The sequence below is a fragment of the Nasonia vitripennis genome, chromosome 5 (genome assembly GCF_009193385.2).
Source record: "Nasonia vitripennis strain AsymCx chromosome 5, Nvit_psr_1.1, whole genome shotgun sequence".
In the NCBI taxonomy this organism is placed as follows: domain Eukaryota; kingdom Metazoa; phylum Arthropoda; class Insecta; order Hymenoptera; family Pteromalidae; genus Nasonia; species Nasonia vitripennis.
This window is the reverse complement of record NC_045761.1, coordinates 10,446,323-10,468,277: the sequence shown is the minus strand read 5'-3', so window position 1 is coordinate 10,468,277 and position 21,955 is coordinate 10,446,323. Positions and strand designations below refer to the sequence as shown.

Here is a 21,955-nt window from a genome sequence, read left to right as displayed (position 1 = left end):
GGCCGTTTTAGAGGCGATAAACACGCACTTTCTCGCTTCAAATTGAAATGAAAACTGACGTCAGGGGTCTTTTGCATGCCGAGATTGTCTTCAATTGTCACGTGACTGCATCAAAGTAAAAGCACTTCTGTTTGATAGGATGTCGTGCGGCCAAAAACAAAATCGTGTGTGCTTGGGGCAGGGATGGGTTCTGAGAAAGTAAAATACAAGTGTTTTTGAGAATAAATTAATATATATATATATATTTATGTTGGATATACGATAGGTACTGTCTCGGATCTCAGTTTTATGGCAACTATGAAATCGGCCGATCGGACTCGATTATAACAGCCTCTTAATCGTCACACTCGAAGAAGCTTAAAACTTTTTGTTTCGTTATACATTCAACTGTGATTTTTTTTTTATTTCATGAACGCTATGGCATCGTTTTGCTTGTATTTTCCACTTCCAATTCGTTTTATTTACATGCCTCGAAGTGAATCAAGAAGTTTCTTTCTCGCGCAATTCGATCTTTTATTCATTCTATTGCTTCAAAATGTAATCGTCGAACACTGGGTATCCGTTAAACTACACGTCGATTAAATTACGCTTTCGACTATTTACAATAAATACATTTGACGCTCTACTTTCTCCTCTCGATACTCTGCTTTATGCTGTCCTTTACCATCTGTCCTCCGATAAAACGAATTCCTTATCCATCGGGAATTCAAATCACACAGACTCGTCCGCACGCGGCTTTACAACTCCCGTTCTTCTCCTTCCTAAAGAGAAAGAACGTTCATCTATCAACGTCCTTTACACAACGAAAATTACTGAAAAGCGATTCTTTATCGACCACCATCTCGCGCGAGCCTCCTTCGACAATTGATGACTCTCGACGCCCTCGACATGTTTATTGCACAATAATTATTAAAGAGTTACGAGGGCCGGAGAAAAAAGCAAACCTCGATAAGGAAGATACGGCACCTCTTGCTCTCTTTTAGTCTAGAAAATCAGCTAGTACTGCGGATATGTTGGAAGCGATATGCGCCGTAGTAGGATGGACCGCCTTTCGAAGATAAACAGCTCTCTCTCTCTCTCTCTCTCTCTCTCTCTCTCTCTCTCTCTCTCTCTCTCTCTCTCTCTCTCTCTCTCGTCTTCTCACACAGTTACGTCGACCGACCCCTCGAATATCTCTCACTATGTACAGGTGCGTGTGTATGCGTGATAATAACCTATGGCGAATTCCACATTCGAAATAACCAGAAACGAATACCGGGTTTGTCACAGAGCGCTACGAAATCCGAATCAATCATCCGCGCGGACGCGAATGATTTCTGAACACAATAGTTTGGACTCGGAAGAAATAAATAACATTAAACTTATATAATCAACTAATGGCGCAGTCTTTCGCAGAAAAAAGTCTATTACTCGCGCACCAGCGGCCAGTCGGTCACTCAGTGTGCTCATCAGGCCTCCCTCCACCACCTGAGCCAGGACTACGTGAGCGTCGGCGAGGTGGGAAGCGAGTTCGCGGAGGAGACCGGCGAGGCAGTCGGCGACTTGAAGTCCCTGCCGGCGACGATGGCCGAGGGTATCGAGTCCTTGGCGTCCTGCTGGTGTCGGTGGAGGTGCAAGCCATGCTGCTGCTGGTTCGAGTCTGGCGTGCCGCTTCGGTTGTTGTTGTTGCTGTTGTTGTTATTGTTGTTGTTGCCGAGGAGGCTGTCGATGCTGAAGGGGTTGAGTCTCCGCCTTTCCTCCCTGCCCTTGACCGAGAGGTCGATGCTGCCGCTCTGCACCTCGTCGTCCAGGGAAGAGCTCCTCGTCGTCGCGGTCGTAGTCGTGCTCGTCTCGATGGAGGTCTGTCTGACAGAGCCGTTGGACGCTGCCGCCGCGCTTAGACCCACGAGCTCACGACGGCGCTCCAGCAGGCTCAGACCCCAGTGGTGGATGCCCTGCTGGTGGTTCAGGTGGAGACTGGCGTTCGGCCCCGAGAGCTGGCTCTGGATCTGGTGGTGATTCACGACGACCGGATTCCGGCGCTGCTCGCTCGGATTGTTGTTGTCCGACGAGGAGGAGAGCACTCGCGGGTAGGACTCGCCGTCTATCGAGCCGTCGGCCGCCGAGTCGACTCGCTCGCTGCCGCTCTCGCTGCAGGAGTCTAGTCCGCCGACCACGTCGATCTCCTCGTTGACGTCGTTGCCCGAGCCTGAGATGCTCGTGCCGTCGTGGTTGTTGTTAAGGTTGAAGCCGCCGTTGAGAGAGCTGTTGCCGCCGCTCGCCGAGGCACTGCGCGACTCCCACTCGGCCCTCAGAGTCGACAGGTCCACTGTGATGCCCTGCGCACAAAAAACAGAGATTCGACTTTTTAGTATCATTTCTCGTATAAGCGTATAACGTTTATTCGTATCGAGCGGCTTCATAAACCGCATGGCGGAGATCCTCCGAGTCGAAGCCAGTAATACACTAGATTAATGAAGATAACTCCGGTTTGTTCATCAAAAATAATTATAGTATGCAAATGATCTAATCAGGCAGCGCGCGCGGATAAAAATTAATTTCCTCGCACACGAGCTCGGGGAGCAAAACGAGCAGGCCGAAGAAAAAAGTAAGAAGGCGAGCATAGAACTCGCGTTTACCGACGTATATATTTTAATCATTCACTTTCGCAAAGGATGAGCGAAAAAATAATCTCTGACACTTATTAACCTGTCTACTGCGCGAGCGCGTCGGCTATATATCCTTCCACTCACTCGAATTTCGAATAATTGCGCGTGGCCGAGTCCCTTTTGTTCGGCTGCTGACGCCGAGCGCGATCGAGCATCGAGATTCAAGATTAATTTAGATCGTTCTCACCTTGGCCGCCAATTTTCTCTGCTGCCTCTCGAGCGCCTTCATCAGCTTCTTGTGCCGCCTCTCGCGCTCTTTTCTGCGCAGCTCCTCCGGCGGAATCGGCTCGCCGCTGCAGCTCTGCGGATGGGCGTTGTGAGCCGGCCTGCCCGGGCCCTTTTTCGTGTGCTCCTTCTTCCTCCACTTGGCCCGGCGGTTCTGGAACCATACCTGAAAGCAGCCAGAGCACGTGTTTTTTTTTATTATTTACGATCTTTCGATACACACGTCTGTATGTGTGTGTGAGCGAGTGTGTGCAGCCGATTCCCGTCTCTTATTCCCCGAATCGAATCTGACGCGCGAAAATTATCCAGTTAGCAATTTGTTGTATATCATTGCGTGCGAGAAGAGGGTAATTACTCGGGCGCGCGCGTAAGCACAGTCGAAAAATAAACTACGCTGGCGTATAATTACAGGCGTGTGCGCTGCTCTCGTTTATGAAAATCGCGAGATGAATCGAGAAAATAAAAAATCGCCGGCGTCAAGTAGCACAAAGGAATTGAGACATTTACGCCGCTGCAGCTGGGCGCGAGAGTGAGGCGTCGGCGTAAGTGGCGCTGCTGCTGCTGGCGCACGCGAGCTCCGCGCGAAATCGATATAGGGAAGAGGTGGCGACGACTGCGCGCCCGAGCTCGCTGAATGTATAGGCGGAATCACGTCGCGTGTCGCTGGGCTTTTGTTTTCAGCGCGAGTGAAAATAGGACTGATTTACACTGTAAAAGAGATCCGGGTTTTGGTGCTCGGGATGGAACTGTCAATGGTTTTTGCGAAAACGGTTATGATCGTGTATTTTATTTTTAGACTGCGTGAACCAAGCGAACAAAACGAAGATGAATAGAAATTACGCACAAATCATATCAGTTATAGCTTGGGCGGTCTAAGCAACATGGCAGTTTTGGCATAGCTGGCAGCACACCGCTAGTTTTTCTAGACTCGCTGTGCCTAACGAGATGAGGGAAAGAAGAAAGCGCCTATGCGCCACCTATCGCCGTTAGTCAGACACTAGGAGAGCAGGAAAGTTCAAATGGTAGACAAAAGTACAAAACTCGCAAAATTCAGACTAAAACCGAGGAATTATACTATACCCGAGTATTTTTCTCCTATCGCGAGTATAGCTCTGCGCGCAGAAAGCCAGCCATCTCCGTCTCTCGGAGGCGCTAATGAGAGAACGCCGCGTTTCTAATTACTCGTCTAATTACTCTGCGCCCTCTAGCGTGCCAAAAAGCTTTGATTAACTACGGCAGCAGCACCGCGCGGCGACACCTGTATGTAAGTGTTTCGACGATAAATTTCGCGTTTACGCTCTACTCTCAGAGAGAAAGAGAGAGAGAGAGAGAGAGAGAGAGAGAGAGAGAGAGAGAGAAAGAGAGAGAGAGAGAGAGAGAGAGAGAGAGAGAGAGATGGTTAATCCGGAAAATTCGAGCGCAACTCAGCACGGAAGTCCATCGCGGAATCGAAGCTGCTGTTTTTTCCGAGACGACGCAGCAAACTCCCTCGCTAACTCGAAAAGTTAGCGTTTTTCGCGCTCGACGGAGCGCACGATAGAACTGCACCGATCACGCAAAAACGTACGAGTCACGACATGGCGTGTGCACGGATACGTCTCTCTCTCTCTCTCTCTCTCTCTCTCTCTCTCTTTCTCTCTCTCTCTCTCTCTCTCTTTCGTTCGACAGTAGCGAGCGTCGCAGAGCGTGTTGCAGAGCGTGCTCGAACATTGCGAGAAACGATTAGGCCCTCGTTATCAATTTCACTCGCGCGCGGCTGTATTCAATAACGCGCGTGTAAGCGAGACGCGGCGGGAAAAATTTATTAGAAAACTGCGCGAGTCGATGAGAATTTTCTTTTAAACCGCTTATCTGTGTTTGCTCGCGAGAGAGCCGTCGGTTGGAAAGCGCGGCGTAGTTTTCGAAATTTAATTAGGAGCTCGAAGATTATAAGAGCTAATTTATCGACGCAGCGCGTTAATCACTCATTAATTTTGAGCGATGAAAATTTAAAATTAAAATTTGTAATCATAAAAAATCACAGCATCCGTATAACCTATCGAAACCGAGATTTACGCTTCTGCGCACATGATCCACATTGTGTCTGTCGGCTGCCGGCTGTCACCAGTACCGAAACCGAGAAAGATATACAGGGCGATAAGCAGCGGCTTCATTATCCGCGCATTAGGACGTATCTCGGACTGCCGATCTTGTCCTATCTAATCTCCGTCAGGCGGCGCGCGCTCGCTGACTCCCAGGAGGCAACGAGAACAACCTTTTTCTCTCTCAGCCGCGTGTAATACGCACAGCAGCCTGTCGTCCGGGGGCTTTGTGCAAGTGTGTGAGTCATCGCGGCATCGTGTCACCGGCACGTGTCGGCATTTTATTGACGGTTCGAAAGAAGCCCTGCTTGGCGCTTGTTTTTTTTTGCCCCCGTTGTTTGCGCTTTTTTCCGTGCGGGCACTGGATGCTGCGCGCTGGGGTGGTCGATTCGTCACGTGTGTTTGTCAGCAATTATCCAATTTGTTCTTCGACGTATTATTTCGCGTAATTATAATTGTTAATTTACGGTTTTAGATTCAATGACTTATACACGAGCATGTGTCGAAAGTTCCGAACGAGTATCTGTTAAACCACCGAGATTAATAAAATATTAAATTTGAAGTGCCGATCGGCACGAGTCAACCCATTAAGCATTCGAAACCCTTAACTTCCATTGTGCGCCGATGAAAAGCAACATCCGCGCGCGTATTTGCTCCTCGAAGCGTGTCTAAGGACATAAATATAAATATGCCACACACACACACGCGTGCACACACACACACACATATATATATATATATATATCGCTTCGTCCGCGGAACGTATGATCCCTATGTATACCGCCCCAAAGAGGGAACAGCAGCAGAGCAGCAGGCTCGACCAGCCGTGAAATTGCGCCTCGACCCCGGCCCTTATGTCCGCCTTATTCGGACTGCGACTTTTGTCCCCGCGATTCTCCAAACTTGTCTCTCTCCGGCGGCAATGGGTTGACCGTTAGGCGACGAATTTTTCCTCTTACTCGTGGAAGAAAAATTCATGATTCAGACGCGCGCGGATTATATTTTACGCGTTATTGCTGCCGAAAGCTGCGAGGGTCGTTCAATACCAAGTGCATTTCCATATAAAACTGTTTGTCTTTGCTATATTGAATGAGGGATGGCTCGCGAATGAGGCATGTCCCTATGAATATGTTTATTATGTTGTGTTCGAAGTAATGTTATACAGCCTGCACTATACACAAATTATTCTATATGTACATCGCAGCTATAAGCAAACAGCCGACTTTTGGCTACTAGTAATCCTCGATCCCGCGTATAGTATAGCAGCAACTTGCAAATAAAAGACTCGACGCAAAGATGCTAAATCCCCGTAGATATCCGACGTTTAAGCGTGACGTATGGGGATCCGAGAGACAAAGACGCCGGCGCGAAGCCAGTGGCGATAAGGACGGACGAACCGACAAACTGCCCCCGGGAGACGCGCGGAAAGAGATGAGAGAGAGAGAGAGAGAGTCGACAAACACCCTGGACGTTCGTCGGTGTTGGCGCTATCGAGCCCTCGATCGAATCCGCTCTCGGCTCGCGAGTTACCCTCTTACGTGCTGGATTCAGAGATGCTTTGCGCTTGTGCTGCTATCGCGATCGAACGGGGACACGGAGCTACTGGTTTTTCGAGTTATGAGACTTTCAGTTCATATTAGTTCTTCGTGAGTTCGTTTTGTTCGAGGCGAAATCCGAGTGTTTTTGTGCATGGTGTGCGTATGGATTTGTTGGGACAGGATGAAAGTGATTCTTACCGCGACACGGCTCTCCTTGAGCTCGAGCCTCACAGCCAGTGCTTCCCTCATGAACACGTCGGGGTAGTGACTCGAGAGGAAGGCCCGTTCCAGCTCCTCCAGCTGCCAGCTGTTGAAGTTCGTCCGACTGCGCCGCCTCTTACTTCCACCCTCGTCGCTCTCGCCGTCCCCACCTACGGATTAAATGACCAATCTAATGATTTATTCACAGAGATCGATGCTGCGGAATCAAGCTGAGGACATTTTTACATACTTCGAAAAATTTTCGTGAGAATATGCTATGACTACAAATGTACATCCAGATTTATACATATACGAAGGTGAATCAGTTCATCTGGTTTGGTGTATGATAGCAATCGAACGGTCTGATCGATAAACCGATGCGTTCATAAATTACTACATACCGGTACGTCTTATATTTCCTCGAGAATATAATTTTCTGGTTCTGCACCACAAGCAAATACATCTACTGGATACGCATCGCTGGGATCGATTTATCTCGGCGGCGTTCTAGGAATCGATTGCAATGTCGGGAAATCAGGAAAATTCGACGCAAAAAATATCCGCCGTTGCGAAATCAATCGAAATATAAATCGACGCTAATTAATCGACTCAGCTTCAACTTGTTTTAAACTGCTGACAATTTATAACCACCATTTACAAATTCCTGGACTGAATAATGCCCACACAATATCCTGAAACAAGATCCCGATACATGCATGACAAATTCGTTTCGTCAGACCAGTATTTCAATGCATACGCCGCACAAATCGAAATCCAAGCCAGTGTCCGTGTCCGCCATTTACGGGAAACGATCTCGTCCAGCTTGCCCGGGAGTTCATACTCCTGGCGGCGGAACGAAGAAAAGCCGCGCGCTAGCTCCTATCGCGATGAAATTGGAACGACCCCTCTTCCTCCCGAAAATATAAGCTCGGAGAAAGAGAAAAGCTCCGCCCATGTACGCGGCCCTGAACTTGGTCCGCGGCGGTCTCTGTAAATCGGCGAGATAAGCGAAAGAAGAGAGCGATGTCGGTCGGTTTCTGCGGCGGGAGCGGGCGCGGATATTGAATAAACATGGAATTTCATGGTTTTACGAGGAACGAGGAGGACGAGCTTTTCCCAGTGCTATCGCGATGCTCAAATCTCTCCCGCGGCTCGAGCGTACGTATGCACACGCGATTGTTTCGGACTCTTATATGTATGCTAATGCGAGTCTGGCCGCGAGAGCGCGCGTGCCTCGCGGAATTGAATAAGAGAGAGATAGGCTATTATGATTGAGACAGTTGTTATCTCTCGCTCTTTCTCGCTGCGAAGAGAGAGCGAGGAAGATTGGAAAAATATTGGACTGCTCTCTTGGCTCTGGAAAAATTAATATTTTGAGGCGATGCGAGATACTCCTGGATCAACTTTTATCGCATGCATCCTCGAGCAATAATTTCGTTTACGCGTTAAATGATTCTAATCGGATGGGCATCGCAAGGCTATGCATTTTTCATGAATTTCGCTTAGTCAAAAAGTGTTTCTCAACAACGTCGACGTCTCGGAAGACCTCCGCACGAACGAGACTTTTTTTCAGACGCGCGGGGGGAAAGTGGAAAGGGCGAGTGTGCGTCTCACTCGCGGTAGCTTTTCTCGGTACGTCCGACTGTTCGTCGCGCTTCTGATGGATGCGAAATTTATGAGCGATGACTTATGCATGCGTAGGCGAACGAAGGAAAAAATTCACTTTCTTGCGAGGTAGCGGCTTTCAACGGCGCGCCGCAAAATCGAAAAAAATCGAGGTCCCGAGTAAACTTATATTTCGATCTCGAATTGTAATGAGGACCTTTATAGGAGTACCGCGGGTTCATTACACCTAAGTAAATAGACACGCCGTCGGGGCATTAATCATTCGTTGAGTAACCCCCGCAGCAGGTGAATCATATCCGAGAGAAAAGCTGCGATGCCTTATTTTAATTAACGATATACGGACCCTGGTAGAAATTGGCCGATTTAAAATGATGAAAAAGCTAAGAACTTGGTAGTTTTCTTTGTCAGTTCTTGTTACAAGATGTAACGATTTTGAACCTACTTCTTTGGCAGTTCTTAGATCGAGCTCTTTTTGAAAAGTAATGCCCAAGATAGTTGGTCAAATGACAACGTTTACTTGGCTCGGTTGGCTAAGGCGCGCGGCTATCCTTGTGCAGGGATCGGGTTCGAGTCCACGGTCGCTCGAAATTTTTCGAATGATTTTTCGCATGCAAATCATTATTCTATATACTTTCATTAAAAAAAAACTCGAATACAAGCCTGCTAGTAATGACTTTCCAATTCTAACCTCGAATCGCCATTAACCACGTGCACCTGTGTCGTATTATTTCACCAACTATCTTCTGAAGAAAATAGTAAAGAATAATCAATTTAAAAACTGCTAAAGAACTAGGATAAAAAGCGTTACATCTTGCAACAAAAACTGACAAAGAAAACTACCAAGTTCTGAGACTGACAACCTCAGAACTTCCAAATAACTTGGATACCGTTTCTACCAAGGGAGCTGATCGCGCGAAAAATCCTAATTCGCAATTAACGCAAAACAACTCAATTTCCTTCGCACTGGCGCGAATTAACGTTCCGCGACTCGGGGTTTCATAGACTCACACTTACGCACATCAGCCGCGGCTCATTGGGAAGGAGAAAATCTTAATTCGAAGCCGAGGTAGCACATCGTATATAATACGCACACACGGCATGCAATGATTTCATGTTTCACAGCCGTTTGAAGAGTTTTCGTTTCTCGAGCTGCTACGTATATCCCCGGCCGTCTATTTTGCATATAAATTATACGGCTGCCGCCACCGCCACCACCGCCGTCGAGCCTCGCGTCAGAGCTCTATTCGGGAAATTAATTTTTTCTTCTCTCTCTTTCTCTTTCTCGGCTCTGCTCTCAAAACGTCAGGAACAATTACAATCTAATCAAAAATGTTTTCATCTCGCGTGTCGATTCGACTGCATATGCACGGCTCGACTGATTACTGTTGCAAATTGAAACGAGCGCGAATTTCAAACGTCTCAATTCACTCGTGGCCTCTCCGTGTACACACAGGTATAGAAGTGGACAGAGGGTGTCATTAATAACGTTTTCAAAGGCGACCACGTTTCTTTTTCGCGCGTCCAGAGCTGCAGGCGTACACGAGTTACACGTATAGGTGCGAGATCGCGATGAAAAATATAATCATGCGGCCGCGGGTTTCTCGCGCGCATTTATCGCCGTAATTAGACGCGATTTATAACGCGCGCTTATGCGTTTTTAAGGAGATTTTAATGCTGTATATGTACGTCAGCACGTGCCTACTTAGTCGAAGAAAAAAGCCTTCGAAGCCTCAGCTACCAACAATACGCGGGCGATTAGTCGACTCCTTTCTCCGCAGCGTTAATAAGTGCGTAAATTTCGCGATTATCTCGGCTGATTGCAAAAGTTATTCTCGCTCCTCCTATTCATACATGCGATCGCGTCGCGATCTCCTCATCTCGTATATTTCGCTCGCGTAGAAAGAATCTCGCGCGCACGAAAGAACGAAACGGACAAAGTGTAAGAAAGATATATAGAAAGGTAGCACGAAGGAATACAGCGCAGGAGGGGGTAGGAAAAAGAAGGGTAAAAGAAGTACGTCTAAGCCGCTTATTATTGGTAATCGATCGAATTCGCAATAAGTGCTTAATGCGGACTGCGGCGCAGGTTAAGGGATTAAATCGCTCTCTCGGTGTATTAACACCTCCGATATTTATGTGATCCATTTCACGAGCAGTTAGTCGGTGTTATCAGCGAGAGAGAAAAAAAGTGAAAGCAGATCCGTTGAGCTCTTTATGTAGTGCCTACCCCCGTGTGTATAGGACTCGATCGTTATTTTTGAATTGATCACACATAAATATACCGACGATCCCAACGAACAAAGAACATCCTTTGCGTCGAAGAATTGTTTACGCAACGCGCTCGTACGGCAAAAAATTGATTTTCCTTTTTTACCGCGGCTTTGAAAATTCACATTGTAAGTATTCGAACTCCTGACGTTCGGAGGAATCGTTAGCATTGAGCAGTTTTACATACATATTACGGGGTCACAGAGAGCTCAAATAGATTTTAAATTCAGCAAGGTTAAGCGCTGCACATCTTCTACATTTAAATATTACTCAAGCGCGTTCTACTTTCCTCGAAAATATTTCCAAACCCCACGAAAAGCGAATGAATTCATCAAGTTCCTCCCCCAGGCCTATCAACGCGTTCGATAATGCCGTAGGGGCTCCGACGCACACATACCGTACACCGCGTGCGTATACGTGTACGCGATGGCGGCGGGAGGCGTTTAATAAAGCGCGAGAGGCGCACTACCGAAATAACATGCAATTAAATTGAAATTACAGCTCGAGTGGTTGCTTGCTTGCGCGCGCACGAGCTCAGGTCCAGCAGCCGACGGTCAGAATATAGAGAGAGAAAGACGGAGATATATCGTGCGCGCCGGTATCAAAGTGTCTCGGGGAGCTCGGGGTACGCGAGGCGCAAATGATTGCACTCTCGAGATTTTCTCCCGGCTGCCTTTTTTTGCTCTCGCAACCTTTTGTACGAAAGAGAGGAGGGCAGAGCCGACTGAAACGAAAAACGCCCGAAATTACCGCGTGCACGCGGCGCGACGGGTATCGAATTATGACGATTTCTGCGCGCCGCCGCGGAATTCTCCGGCAGGCAGGCAGCTACCGTAGTTGTGGTTTTGCCGGGCCTTTTTTCCGCGGGTATAGGTCATGATTATTTGCGATAGGGGATACTTAGGGCTTATGGGACGTAACGAAGTCGCGTATGAGGCCGCGCAGTGAAAAATATGTTTGCTGAATATGATCGAGCTGCATTAAGACGCCGCGGCGCGCGCGCAATGATGATTATTGGCTTTGCCGCGGTTACAGTGAAATGCTTAATTTGAGCACATTTGCCGCGCGCGTAATGATCGAGTGAGAGACCTGGAAAAGGGGGTCGATTCGTAATTGATCGTTAAGATTTCATTTTTTCTACGATAATCAGCGGGTCGTGTACGGGTAGCTCGATCCGCGGCGATCGATTGTTTAGGTTTTCGAATCGTCTCTGTAATTTTCGGGATACGAGCCGGAGCTCTGCTCGAATTTCAATTTGACCTGATTTTATACGCTTCCATATAGAGCCTCGGTTATGAATCGAGCCCTGAAAATTTTATATAAGATCCTTCGCTGATACACGAAACGAGGGCTCATGATCTTTCGGGCAAATTGCCTTATTTAATAGAGATTTCGAGAAACGTTATAATTGCAAAAAGATGATGACGTGTAATTTGACAAGCAGCTTGTAATTTTAAAACATAGACCGACCCTTGCACATACATCTCTAATTGACTCTCTCTCTCTCTCTCTCTCTCTCTCTCTCTCTCTCTCTCTCTCTCTCTCTCTCTCTCTCTCTCTCTCTCTCTCGGCCCAAAAGATTACAGTGCGTCCTAATTCTCCCGCGGAATCAAACTTTCGGCGCCCTTAATCCGCCCGATGAGAATCACTCATTACTTAACTCTCATTGCTTTGAAAACACGAGCCAATTAACTAATAGCCGGCGCACAGATTACGGCGGCACTCGTTAGCGGCATCTAATCGCAGTAGAACAAGTGCGCCGCACGGCTTTCCGAGGCTGCCGCGTGTAATATATAAGTGGACCGCGCATCGTTTTCCGCAGAATCGCCACTCGCGCGCGAGACCAATCGTGAGAAACGTGGCGAATCGCGCCTCCATTTCGGGCCGCTTTCGCCTTTGAAAAATCGCCGGGCCTCGGCTTGCCACCGAGCGGTAACAAGAACGCTAATGACAGGCTGCTGCTGCGGCCGCTTTTTGTGCAAGCTCTTGATCGTCTAGACATTTTTCTCTCTCGCGCGCGTCCTCCTCGTGTACGCATATAAGTGTTGCAGGGAGTGTTGATTCCGATTGGTCAATTAATCAGGCGTAACATCATTTTCAAGTTTTAACTCTAAAACTCCCTCGCGCGACGTTCGTACGTTATTGCGACGATCTCTCCCGCGGTCGCAAACGGGCCTGCGCACATTATTATGATCTCCCTTTTTGTCAACGCGCTGAATTCCCCGAGCCGCTCCCTGCGTATACCTACACTGTACGCGCGCCTCGAACGAGCGTTTTGGGCTCGTCTCCGCTGACTCGTTAGACGACGACGTTCAGCCAAACGACGGCTCGCGAAATTTAGAAACCACGCGACTAGGCGTGGCCTGCTCGTCTTGTACTTATTATACGCGTCTGGCTATTCGCGGAGAGAGCATCATCACAATGGGATCCTCGTCATTAGTAGGCGCTTTCAGAGTCCTCTCGTCTTTATTACGAGCCGTTCGATCGAGCGATTAAAAGTTCACGTACGAACGCGGTAGTGGTGTGCATTTACAGTCTGCGCGGATGCAAATTGATTAAGTAGTTAACGGAGCGGTGGAGGAGGGAAAGGGAGAAAGAAAGAACGCAGTCGGACGTGCACGAGTGAGTCTCTCTCTCTTTCTCTCTCTCTCTCTCTCTCTCTCTCTCTCTCTCTCTCTCTCTCTCTCTCTCTCTCTCTCTCTCTCTCTCTCGCTCTCTCGCGCGCAAAGTGTGGAGGTTGATTGATTAGTTGATTGGAAGTTGTGCAGCCGCGTTTACAGCTGTAAGAGAGTCGGCGCGAGTCTAAATACAAGGCGCAGTCGCGCAGTTCGTGCAGCAGAGCTCATACTATAGACGTATCCTCTTCTTCCGTTCGACTCTTAAAAGGTGAGAGCGAAAGGAGCTGTGCTCGTTTTGCTCTCGGGAGATCGAGGGGTGGAGGCGGTTAGCTTGTAATCACGTGTAGTTGTCTCGACTGAACAATTAGTTAATTCGCTCCTTTTCACTGAACTATTCTTGTCAGTCGAGATTTATTAAGCTCTCTTATACGCGTATACACTCGAGAATTACGTTCGGCCTAATGGCTTAATTTACCTCCCTATAGCGCGCGAATTTTTCCGTTCGTACACACACAACTAATACACCGTCGGAACTCTTGATTATTAAGCGCGAGCACATTGCATTATACACACCACGTGTACAAATAAATGAAGGTAATTTATTTTTAAAGCGCGATAGGAATCGCCCGCCGCGCCTCGAGACAATGAGTAATCTATGAGGTATTACTGAAATTATAATTACCGTATTGCACAGACGTACTGCGCGAAGCGTCCAGACTAATCAATCTCGCTCTCGGCGAGTGCGGGGGACAGCCGTAAAAATAGCGGAAACGCCAACGTTGTGTGAAATCCGTACAGACAACGTTGTGTGTACCCTTTGAATTTTTCCATGCGGCGCGCGATTCACCGAGACAGATACAAAACTGCTTTGCCCACAAGCTCGCGCGAGCCGAGAAGAAAGTGGGGTCGGAGGACTGCAAGCGATACAACTCGGTCGCGATTATTAAGCCGTAAGGCGTTAACTGGTGTATAAGGCGTTGGTCTATACGCGGAGGTGGGATCGCGGCGGCTTGCGTGCCCGCATGCACGTTCTCTCTCCTTCTCTCGGAGCTATACATTTGCATCTAGACACCATCAATCCTCTGGACGCCCGGTTACTCGGAGCGAGCGTGCAAGTTCCATATAGCCATCGTCAACCTCCACGTCCGCCCTCGACGAGTCTGAATTAAATATCGTCCTTAATAAGGGAGCCTCCTTCCTCCGCGGGACGAAAGGGGAGTGTGTAATTCTCGAGAGCTGATGTCCGAGATGATGAGTTTCCGAGACTTTCCGAGAGAAATGCTAATTAAATGCGAGATCGAGACTCGGGCTCGATTTTGGTGCGAGACGAGGTATTCCGAGTTCGAGCGATCGAACGCGATTGTACGGGTACTGCTACTGGAAATAAAACAAACAAAAAAGTCGTAATTACACAGGAAACGCAGTACATAATATACGTCGCGCGTAATTTTCCTCGATCGCGCGACGAGCGAGAGCGCGCGAACGACTTCCCGCTTATTCTGAATCAATTCAATAATTAACCGCGCTCCGCAGCCGCCATAAATAACGGCTCAATACAAGGATTCTTTTTCACGCTTCATTTCAGAGCATAATTCCCGCAGCCGCTCACGTACGCACACGGTCGCACAACAATATGCGCAACTATCGACTACCGAGTAATTGACTCGTTATACCGAGTGCATACATATCCCGCTCTCTTCGCAAATACATAATTCCATTAAAATCGATTTCCAGCGCGCAGACACGCCGAGAGTCCAGCAGGCCGATTGAGTAATTTTCTATTTTCCCGCGGCGGTGCTTTTCTCGTGACGTTCCTCCCCCTTGTGCGCGCGAGCCCGTTCATTGTGTATCGACGCGGTCGTGTCGGGCTCCGCCAGATAAGCGGACGTACAGACGGCCGAGCTCGCCTATAGATAGGATCTAACAACGTGCTCGGTTAATTATACATTAATACGGCTCGCGTGTACGCGCGGATTTTCGAGAGGGAGGCATGGAGAGAGCCAGGCGCGATCAAGAAGTATGTGTATACGCTCGACTAGCTGGTCGAGCATAGAGCCGAGGATTTTTACATTTTTCGACCGTAAAATTGAGACGTCGTTAGAAGTCGGAGCGATCGTCGACGGAGATAGGATATATACGAAGGTGGCGCTCGACCACCGCAGCGTCGATCTCGTTGTTCGTGTGAACGTCTATCGGAAGTGAAGGGTGAGTGTAAGGAAATCGGAAAGTCGTTTGCCGGATTTTAATTAGCTTCCTCAACGTCGTTAGCCGCCCGCGAAGAGCAGTTAGTTTTCGCTTCGTTCCAATTTCATTGAATCCCCGCGAGATCGACTTATAAGCAAAACAGAAAAAAAGAACTTGTATGCCGATTGATCATCGTCAGGGCGAGAAAAGAGAGGCGCGCACAAAGGGGACCGCTCTAGAACCTGTAAAATATCGCATAAGTGAATAAACACAAGGCTAACAATGGCTAACTCGAGCTAAACATTATTATCCTCATTTCCTCAAAAAATAGCCAACGCCGCGGCCGCGAGAAAACTCCTTCTCGCCCATAATCGCGCGCGAACCATTATAATAAACTCCTTCGCCGTAAAAGTGAGCGCAAGCGCGGCGCAGCCCTTTATTTAGAGAAAACCCGTCAGCGTCACGCGAGCCAGCGCGAGAAGCCCGGAGGAAAAAAAGCTATTCAGAAAGCTCTCTTGCTGCAACCTTGTTTGCAAATACTTGTTGCGTGTGTGCGCGCTACTGCAGTTCGTCGCCGTGTCGTGAACGTCCTTTCAAAATCCGGCGGCAGCGGCAGTCGGATTTTGAAAGGACGTTTTGAAAGGAGAGAAAGATAAAGAGAGAGAGAGAGAGAGAGAGAGAGAGAGAGAGAGAGAGAGAGAGAGAGAGAGAGAGAGTAGCAGTAGCCGATCGGATTTATCTGGCTCGCGGGCGTTAAGGAGGCGAGAAATTGTCCTGATTTATAGGCGCAGATCGCATTAGGATTAGCTCTCCCGAGAGCGATACTGCGCCGCGTTGCCGGTGGCTTATATTTACAGCGATCAGAAACTCAATATCGCGCGCCAGCGCTCGCTCTGTGTTGCGTGCGCGTCGTTAAGGTGCCTCGCTTGGCTTTTACGCTGCTCGTATACGTGTGCAAAGGGCTCGAGAGAGAGAGAGAGAGAGAGAGAGAGAGAGAGAGAGAGAGAGAGAGAGAGAGAGAGAGAGAGAGAGAGAGAGAGAGAGAGAGAGAGAGAGAGAGAGAGAGAGAGAGAGAGAGAGAGAGAGAGAGAAAGGAGAGAGAGAGAGAGTTCATTTCTCGGCTGGAATTAGGCTTTGTGTTGGATCGTTTGCCGCGCGCTAATGCGGCTCTCATAAATTGAATGCGTGTATCTCGCGAGTTTTGCATTCGTTCGGAGGCGAGTAGATCGCACGAGAATAAGCTTTCAGATACGCGCGCGCGCACTTTATTGTTTTACACGCTGTTCCACTGCACATTGTTTCGAACGTTGCTGTAGTATCTCTGGCTACGTACTAAAAGTCGAAATAACTTTATACACACGAGTTGATCGTGGTAGTATGGTGTGTACCTCACGTCTCTATCAATTACCGCAGGCCTAATACACGCGATTTACGCAATCTTGATCAATGCAACGGAGTAACAGTGATTTATAATGATTACAATAATGATTACAAAATTACACGGTGCGCTGGAGATTTATCAAACGCTCACATCATCGGCCAATTCGACTAAACAATGTACATTCGGTGCAAAGCAGGTCAGTCGAAGTGAGCCATTAAAGAAATCACCGCAGCATTTATTGAATATGGCGCGCGTTATCGCGACTTTTTTTTCACCCCGGCACATAATTGCAGGCTTGCGAGCGAGAGATTGCTCGCAGTCAGTCAGTCAGTCGATTTTCAGGTGAATATAAAAAGCCTTAGGGGCTGCCCGCGGACCCAATTACGCTGCTCGCGGGTTTGTTACCCTCTGGCGTGTCACTCGCGCAGTCGCGTGCGACTTCGATGCGCCGCGTCGATTGTTTTAAACGGTCCGCGCTCTTGCACCAGGGTGTATATAACGATCGAAATCGCCGCGTTTTTTCTCTGTCATCGAGGATGTGTATGAGTACCTCTATATATCGGCGGATTATTAATGCGCCGGAGACAGTCTGTGATTTCACTTAAGACACGGCTCTCGATTATTGTGAGAGTATAGCGGATGTCGAAGAATTGTCGCTCCTTAATTACGGCTTGCTCCTCGAGCGAGCTCTGACCGGCTATGTACGCGGCCGCGACGGATTTTTTCCCTTTTCTCAAAGCCCCGTAACCGGCTATTATTTAATTATGTCGTTTTCGGTCGGCAGATTTATAATGGCAGGTTTCGTGCGAGATGTATGAAGTATGTGTTAATGGGATCGGATTATTTCTTTTTCTACTTCGACAAACGCCTCTGGTTGCTAGTTGCTATTATACCATTTCGTGTTTTGTAATCGGCTTCGTTGAATAGAGCGCGAGAGAGTCGATGTTTATTCTGAAGAAATCATGTATATGTCGAGCGGTCTATTCTATTGGTTGTATCGTAAAAAAATTGGGACATCGCGTTAGGCTGAATTAATACGTCGAGCCGAGCCTTGATCTAGCCGTGAGGTAGACGCATACAAAAAGCCGAGAGAGCCACGTAGTGTGACCGACGCGTTAGCAAAAACGCCGCTATACGTTTTCTATTACGACCGCATTTCAATTAATCCGGCATGGATATAACGTTTTAATTTGCGCCGTTGAAAACAAGTGTGATTTCGAATTCTATTATAAGCTTCCGACATACTCTTTAGATTGAGTCTTGTAATGCGTATCATCCCAGAAGTGATAGACCTTCCGCAAAGTTTTTTTCCGCGCAACAAAAAGCAGCTGAGGCTATAAACAAACGAAACAGCTCAAATAAGTTCCTAATAACCACTCTGCATACGCACGAACGCAAAAACCAATGACACGAAAACAGCATCAACCGAGCTATCATTGGAAAAGTCGCTACGTACGGATTGGCCAAACCAAATCAACTTCATATCATACGCGCACATGATACGTTTCACAAAATTGAGTCGCACTTCGGAAGGTCGCGTGCACCTATAATAACATGAACGGGCAGACTGCGGTTACGCAAGCGGCTCCGATTAGAGCTCGTTCGCACGCATACACACTCGTATAGGCGAAGCAGCCCGCAATAAATAACAATTTTAATTATCGCGCCGCCAGCAAAATTTCACTCTGGCTCGCGTTCCGCCGCTAATATAATATTTGCGCGCTGCACACGCGTGTGTGTATATATGTGTACGCGAGGATCTCGCTCGGTGTTAAATAATTATCGACGCGCGGCGGGCAAAATTCAACGCGTATAGCCGCACGGGATCGAGCTCCGCGGGCAAACAAGCTGTGCATAATATGATATGTGCCGCGGGAGGATGTTGTTTATGGCGAGAAAGGTACAGTGCACGCGCGGAATCTTACATTATACGCTTTTGTGATTGTTTAGCTGGCGCGTCGTGGGATTATATTTAGACAAGAGAGGAGGAGAGAACGATTGAGTGTCTTTTCAATTATCAGCTCGACGATAGCGCGCGCTACTGTGCGCTTGCGAAATTCATGGCGGCTATAATCTGCTCCGGCTGCGGCTTGTTCTCGGAATGAGCCAATCGCGCGCGCTCGCGGCAGATAGCGCGCACTGCGCGAGTATAATTGAAATGGCTCTCGTCTGATGACCTGCATGAGCGGTGTAATTAATTTTTTGAAATTCAGCAAAGATACAGGCGCTCTCCGAACGATACCGTATGTATTTAACGAACGAAGCGTAAGCGCCGGTAATCTTGATGGCGCTGAGAATTAGGATCAAACGGCTATTACGGAACTATAACCCTGGTAGAAATGTCAACGGTTCAATGGCTTAGCAATGGCTTATTTAACCAATAACGCCAATGAACCGCTTAGAAAACCGCTAAATAACCGCTTACTATAATGGAAGCTTATGCACAGCTCCTTGCAGTTAATTTGCTTAAATTCAGTTTACTAGCGATACGTATACAATTGTCAGGTTAAAACTTTTATTAATAAATCTAAATTTACCTATATGATTGATTACAATTGAAAAAAGGTTAGGAAATGCAAAGGATATGTAACAATTTGTAGATAATATATTTAAGTTGTATCTAGATAGGTTAAGAGGTTAGGATAATCACCAGCTAAATGAATCAATTTAATTTTATTAATATTTCAATTTTTTACATATAATATAGTCCTATTCTACTATAATATAAATATTATTGATGTGCACTCTTTTTGAAAATGTCAAGAGCTGATTAATAAGTTCAAGCAATCTTTATTGTATTATTACTTTAATTGACTGATTTGAGATTTTGGTCAAAAATCACCGATGCCAAGAAAAATGTGAAATTTTAACGGTTAATAAGCTAAGTTTTAAGACACTTAGCTAAGTTGTGGTTAACGATTTAACTAAATAAGCGTTTAATCGTTATAAATGCATAGATATGGCGCATTAACTCATGATAAAACGAAACTTTTGCTTGAAATTTGTCAAATGACTATTACAATCTAAAAATTGTAGAAAAATACGTTACAATCGTAAAAAATCCAAATATTCGTAATAAGACATATATACGTTGTAATGCCAAAAAAAGGGAAAAACAATTTTTAATAATAATAATACTGATGTGGTATTACAGGGTACTCTAAACCACAACGATTGTTTGAATGGGTTCTTTTTTCGTTTAGTCTTATCGAACAAGGCATTCCGAACTATTTAGTTATTTTATTTAATTAAAGTAATAATACAATAAAGATTGCTTATTAACTTATTAATCAGCTCTTGGCATTTTCAAAAAGAGTGCACATCAATAATATTTATTGTGTTATTACTTTAATTGACTGATTTGAGATTTTGGTCAAAAATCAGCGATGCCAAGAAAAATGTGAAATTCTTATCTTATGTACTCGAAACCACAATGAATATTTGAATGGGTTCTTTTTTAGTTTAGTCTTGTTGAGCAAGGCATTTTGCACTATATATTTTGCTAATACAAACAATTTCTATTTATTTTATTTGATCAGACAGCATGACATTATGAAATAACAGTTCAAGACTTGGTACGGTCAAGTGAAATGAAGTGCAGTACATGCGTATCATACAAACCTTGTTCAGATAGTAGAATAGGACTATATTATTTGTAAAAAATTGAAATATTAATAAAATTAAATTAATTCATTTAGCTGGTGATTATCCTAACCTCGTAACCTCAAATTAGCCTCCGGCAGACATCTTGGAAACTTCGCGGTTCCTAAGCCACATATTTTGTTAAATTTTAGCTTGGCAACCGTTAAAACAGTTAGCTAAGTCTAAAGGTCTTAGCAAATTCGAACCGTTAATTTTCTACCAGGGAACGGATGTACGCGGATCGCCATTTTGCGACGGTACGCATGTAATTGACGATTCGTCGAGAGCTAGAGCATGCAATGCGTGCCATCTGTAATTTATGGAAAGTACCTATGTGCCGTTACACAATATATTCCACGTTAGCTGGCGAGTAATTGATAGCCCATGACACACCGCTCGTATGCGTTTAACACAACGCTGCAGGTGCACTAACGATTCCTTTAGCACTTTCTTGGAATACGATGTAGCCAGCTCGATCTGCACGCTGGACTTTGTAATTGATTTAATGGTCATTATGAAACGCCGATGCAGAAGTTCTGCGCTGCAGCCGCGTGTCTCATTGAATTAAATAACACCCTTTCGCAAGGCGATGCTTGTAATTAAGCGCGCTCTTGATAATTGCGCCGGGAGAGAACGAATGTAATCAGGTCTTTTCCGTGATGCGAGCGAGCGGATCGTGTTTGCAGCTCATAAAGGAAATCTATTTTTCACCGCAGCGCCGCGAGCTATCGGTTTTCTCCGTTGAAAAAAAAAGAGGAAGAAGAACCCGTAGGAAAAAATCTCCCGGACGAGCCTCTTATCAGCGCATGCGTCAAACAAACTTTCTACTCACGAAAAGAAAAAGAAGAAGAACTACCGATTAGCGGCAGCAGCCGAGAGGAAAAAAAATCATAAATCGACAGAAACGACGAACTAAGAACATTAAGTCGTAAAAAAAGGTAGAGTGCGGAGCTCGCGATAGGTGATTTCGCGCACCGGTGTGTCTTATCCACGAAAATTACAGAACAATTATATACCTCGCTCGCCGCGTGCGCGCCGCCTTGCTTCCCACAAGAGAGATATATGTATATTACGAAGGTGGTAGATGTACAGCGCAGGGGGAGGCTCGTAACGCGATTAGCAGCACCGCGCGCGCGGGGAAAGAAAGTTGAAAAGTAATATAAAGGGAGATGCTTATCGGCCGAGACAATTAGCCGAGCGTATAAATAGCGCGTATTTATAGTCCAGGAGAACGAGAGCGAGAGAGAGAGAGAGAGAGAGAGAGAGAGAGAGAGAGAGAGCTTCCACAATTTTACTCCCGCCTACCTTTGACTCTTGCTCTCTCCCGCGCACCTCAGCGCTACGCCGCCGGTCCGTCTTTTTAACTCCTTATAACACCGCGCTCGAGTTCCTCCCTACAGCACCGTAACTCAGCGTATTTAATTATAATGTTTTGCTCCTTTTCCGAGCGCGCTCGTATTTTCAAACTTTTACACATCGCCGTTTTCAGTCGCGCACGCGCCCGTTTCTTTTTAATTTACCGATGGATCGGCGCATCGGAAAC

General features: G+C 46.8%; 1 protein-coding gene across 2 annotated transcripts in view; it reads right to left on the bottom strand.

The window, feature by feature from the left end:
- Nucleotides 1-212: 212 nt before the first annotated feature.
- Nucleotides 213-21,955, bottom strand: part of LOC100124140 (homeobox protein 2) — a 31,074-nt gene continuing 9,331 nt past the window's right edge. For both annotated transcript variants that reach the window (XM_001607954.6, XM_016990085.2), the window contains exons 2-4: nucleotides 6,691-6,863; nucleotides 2,836-3,039; nucleotides 213-2,318 (exon numbers count right to left, since the gene is read on the bottom strand). In XM_001607954.6, coding sequence (XP_001608004.1) covers nucleotides 1,479-2,318; nucleotides 2,836-3,039; nucleotides 6,691-6,863 — 1,217 coding nt within the window. In that variant the 3' untranslated portion in view covers nucleotides 213-1,478. The remainder of the gene's footprint in view (nucleotides 2,319-2,835; nucleotides 3,040-6,690; nucleotides 6,864-21,955) is intronic.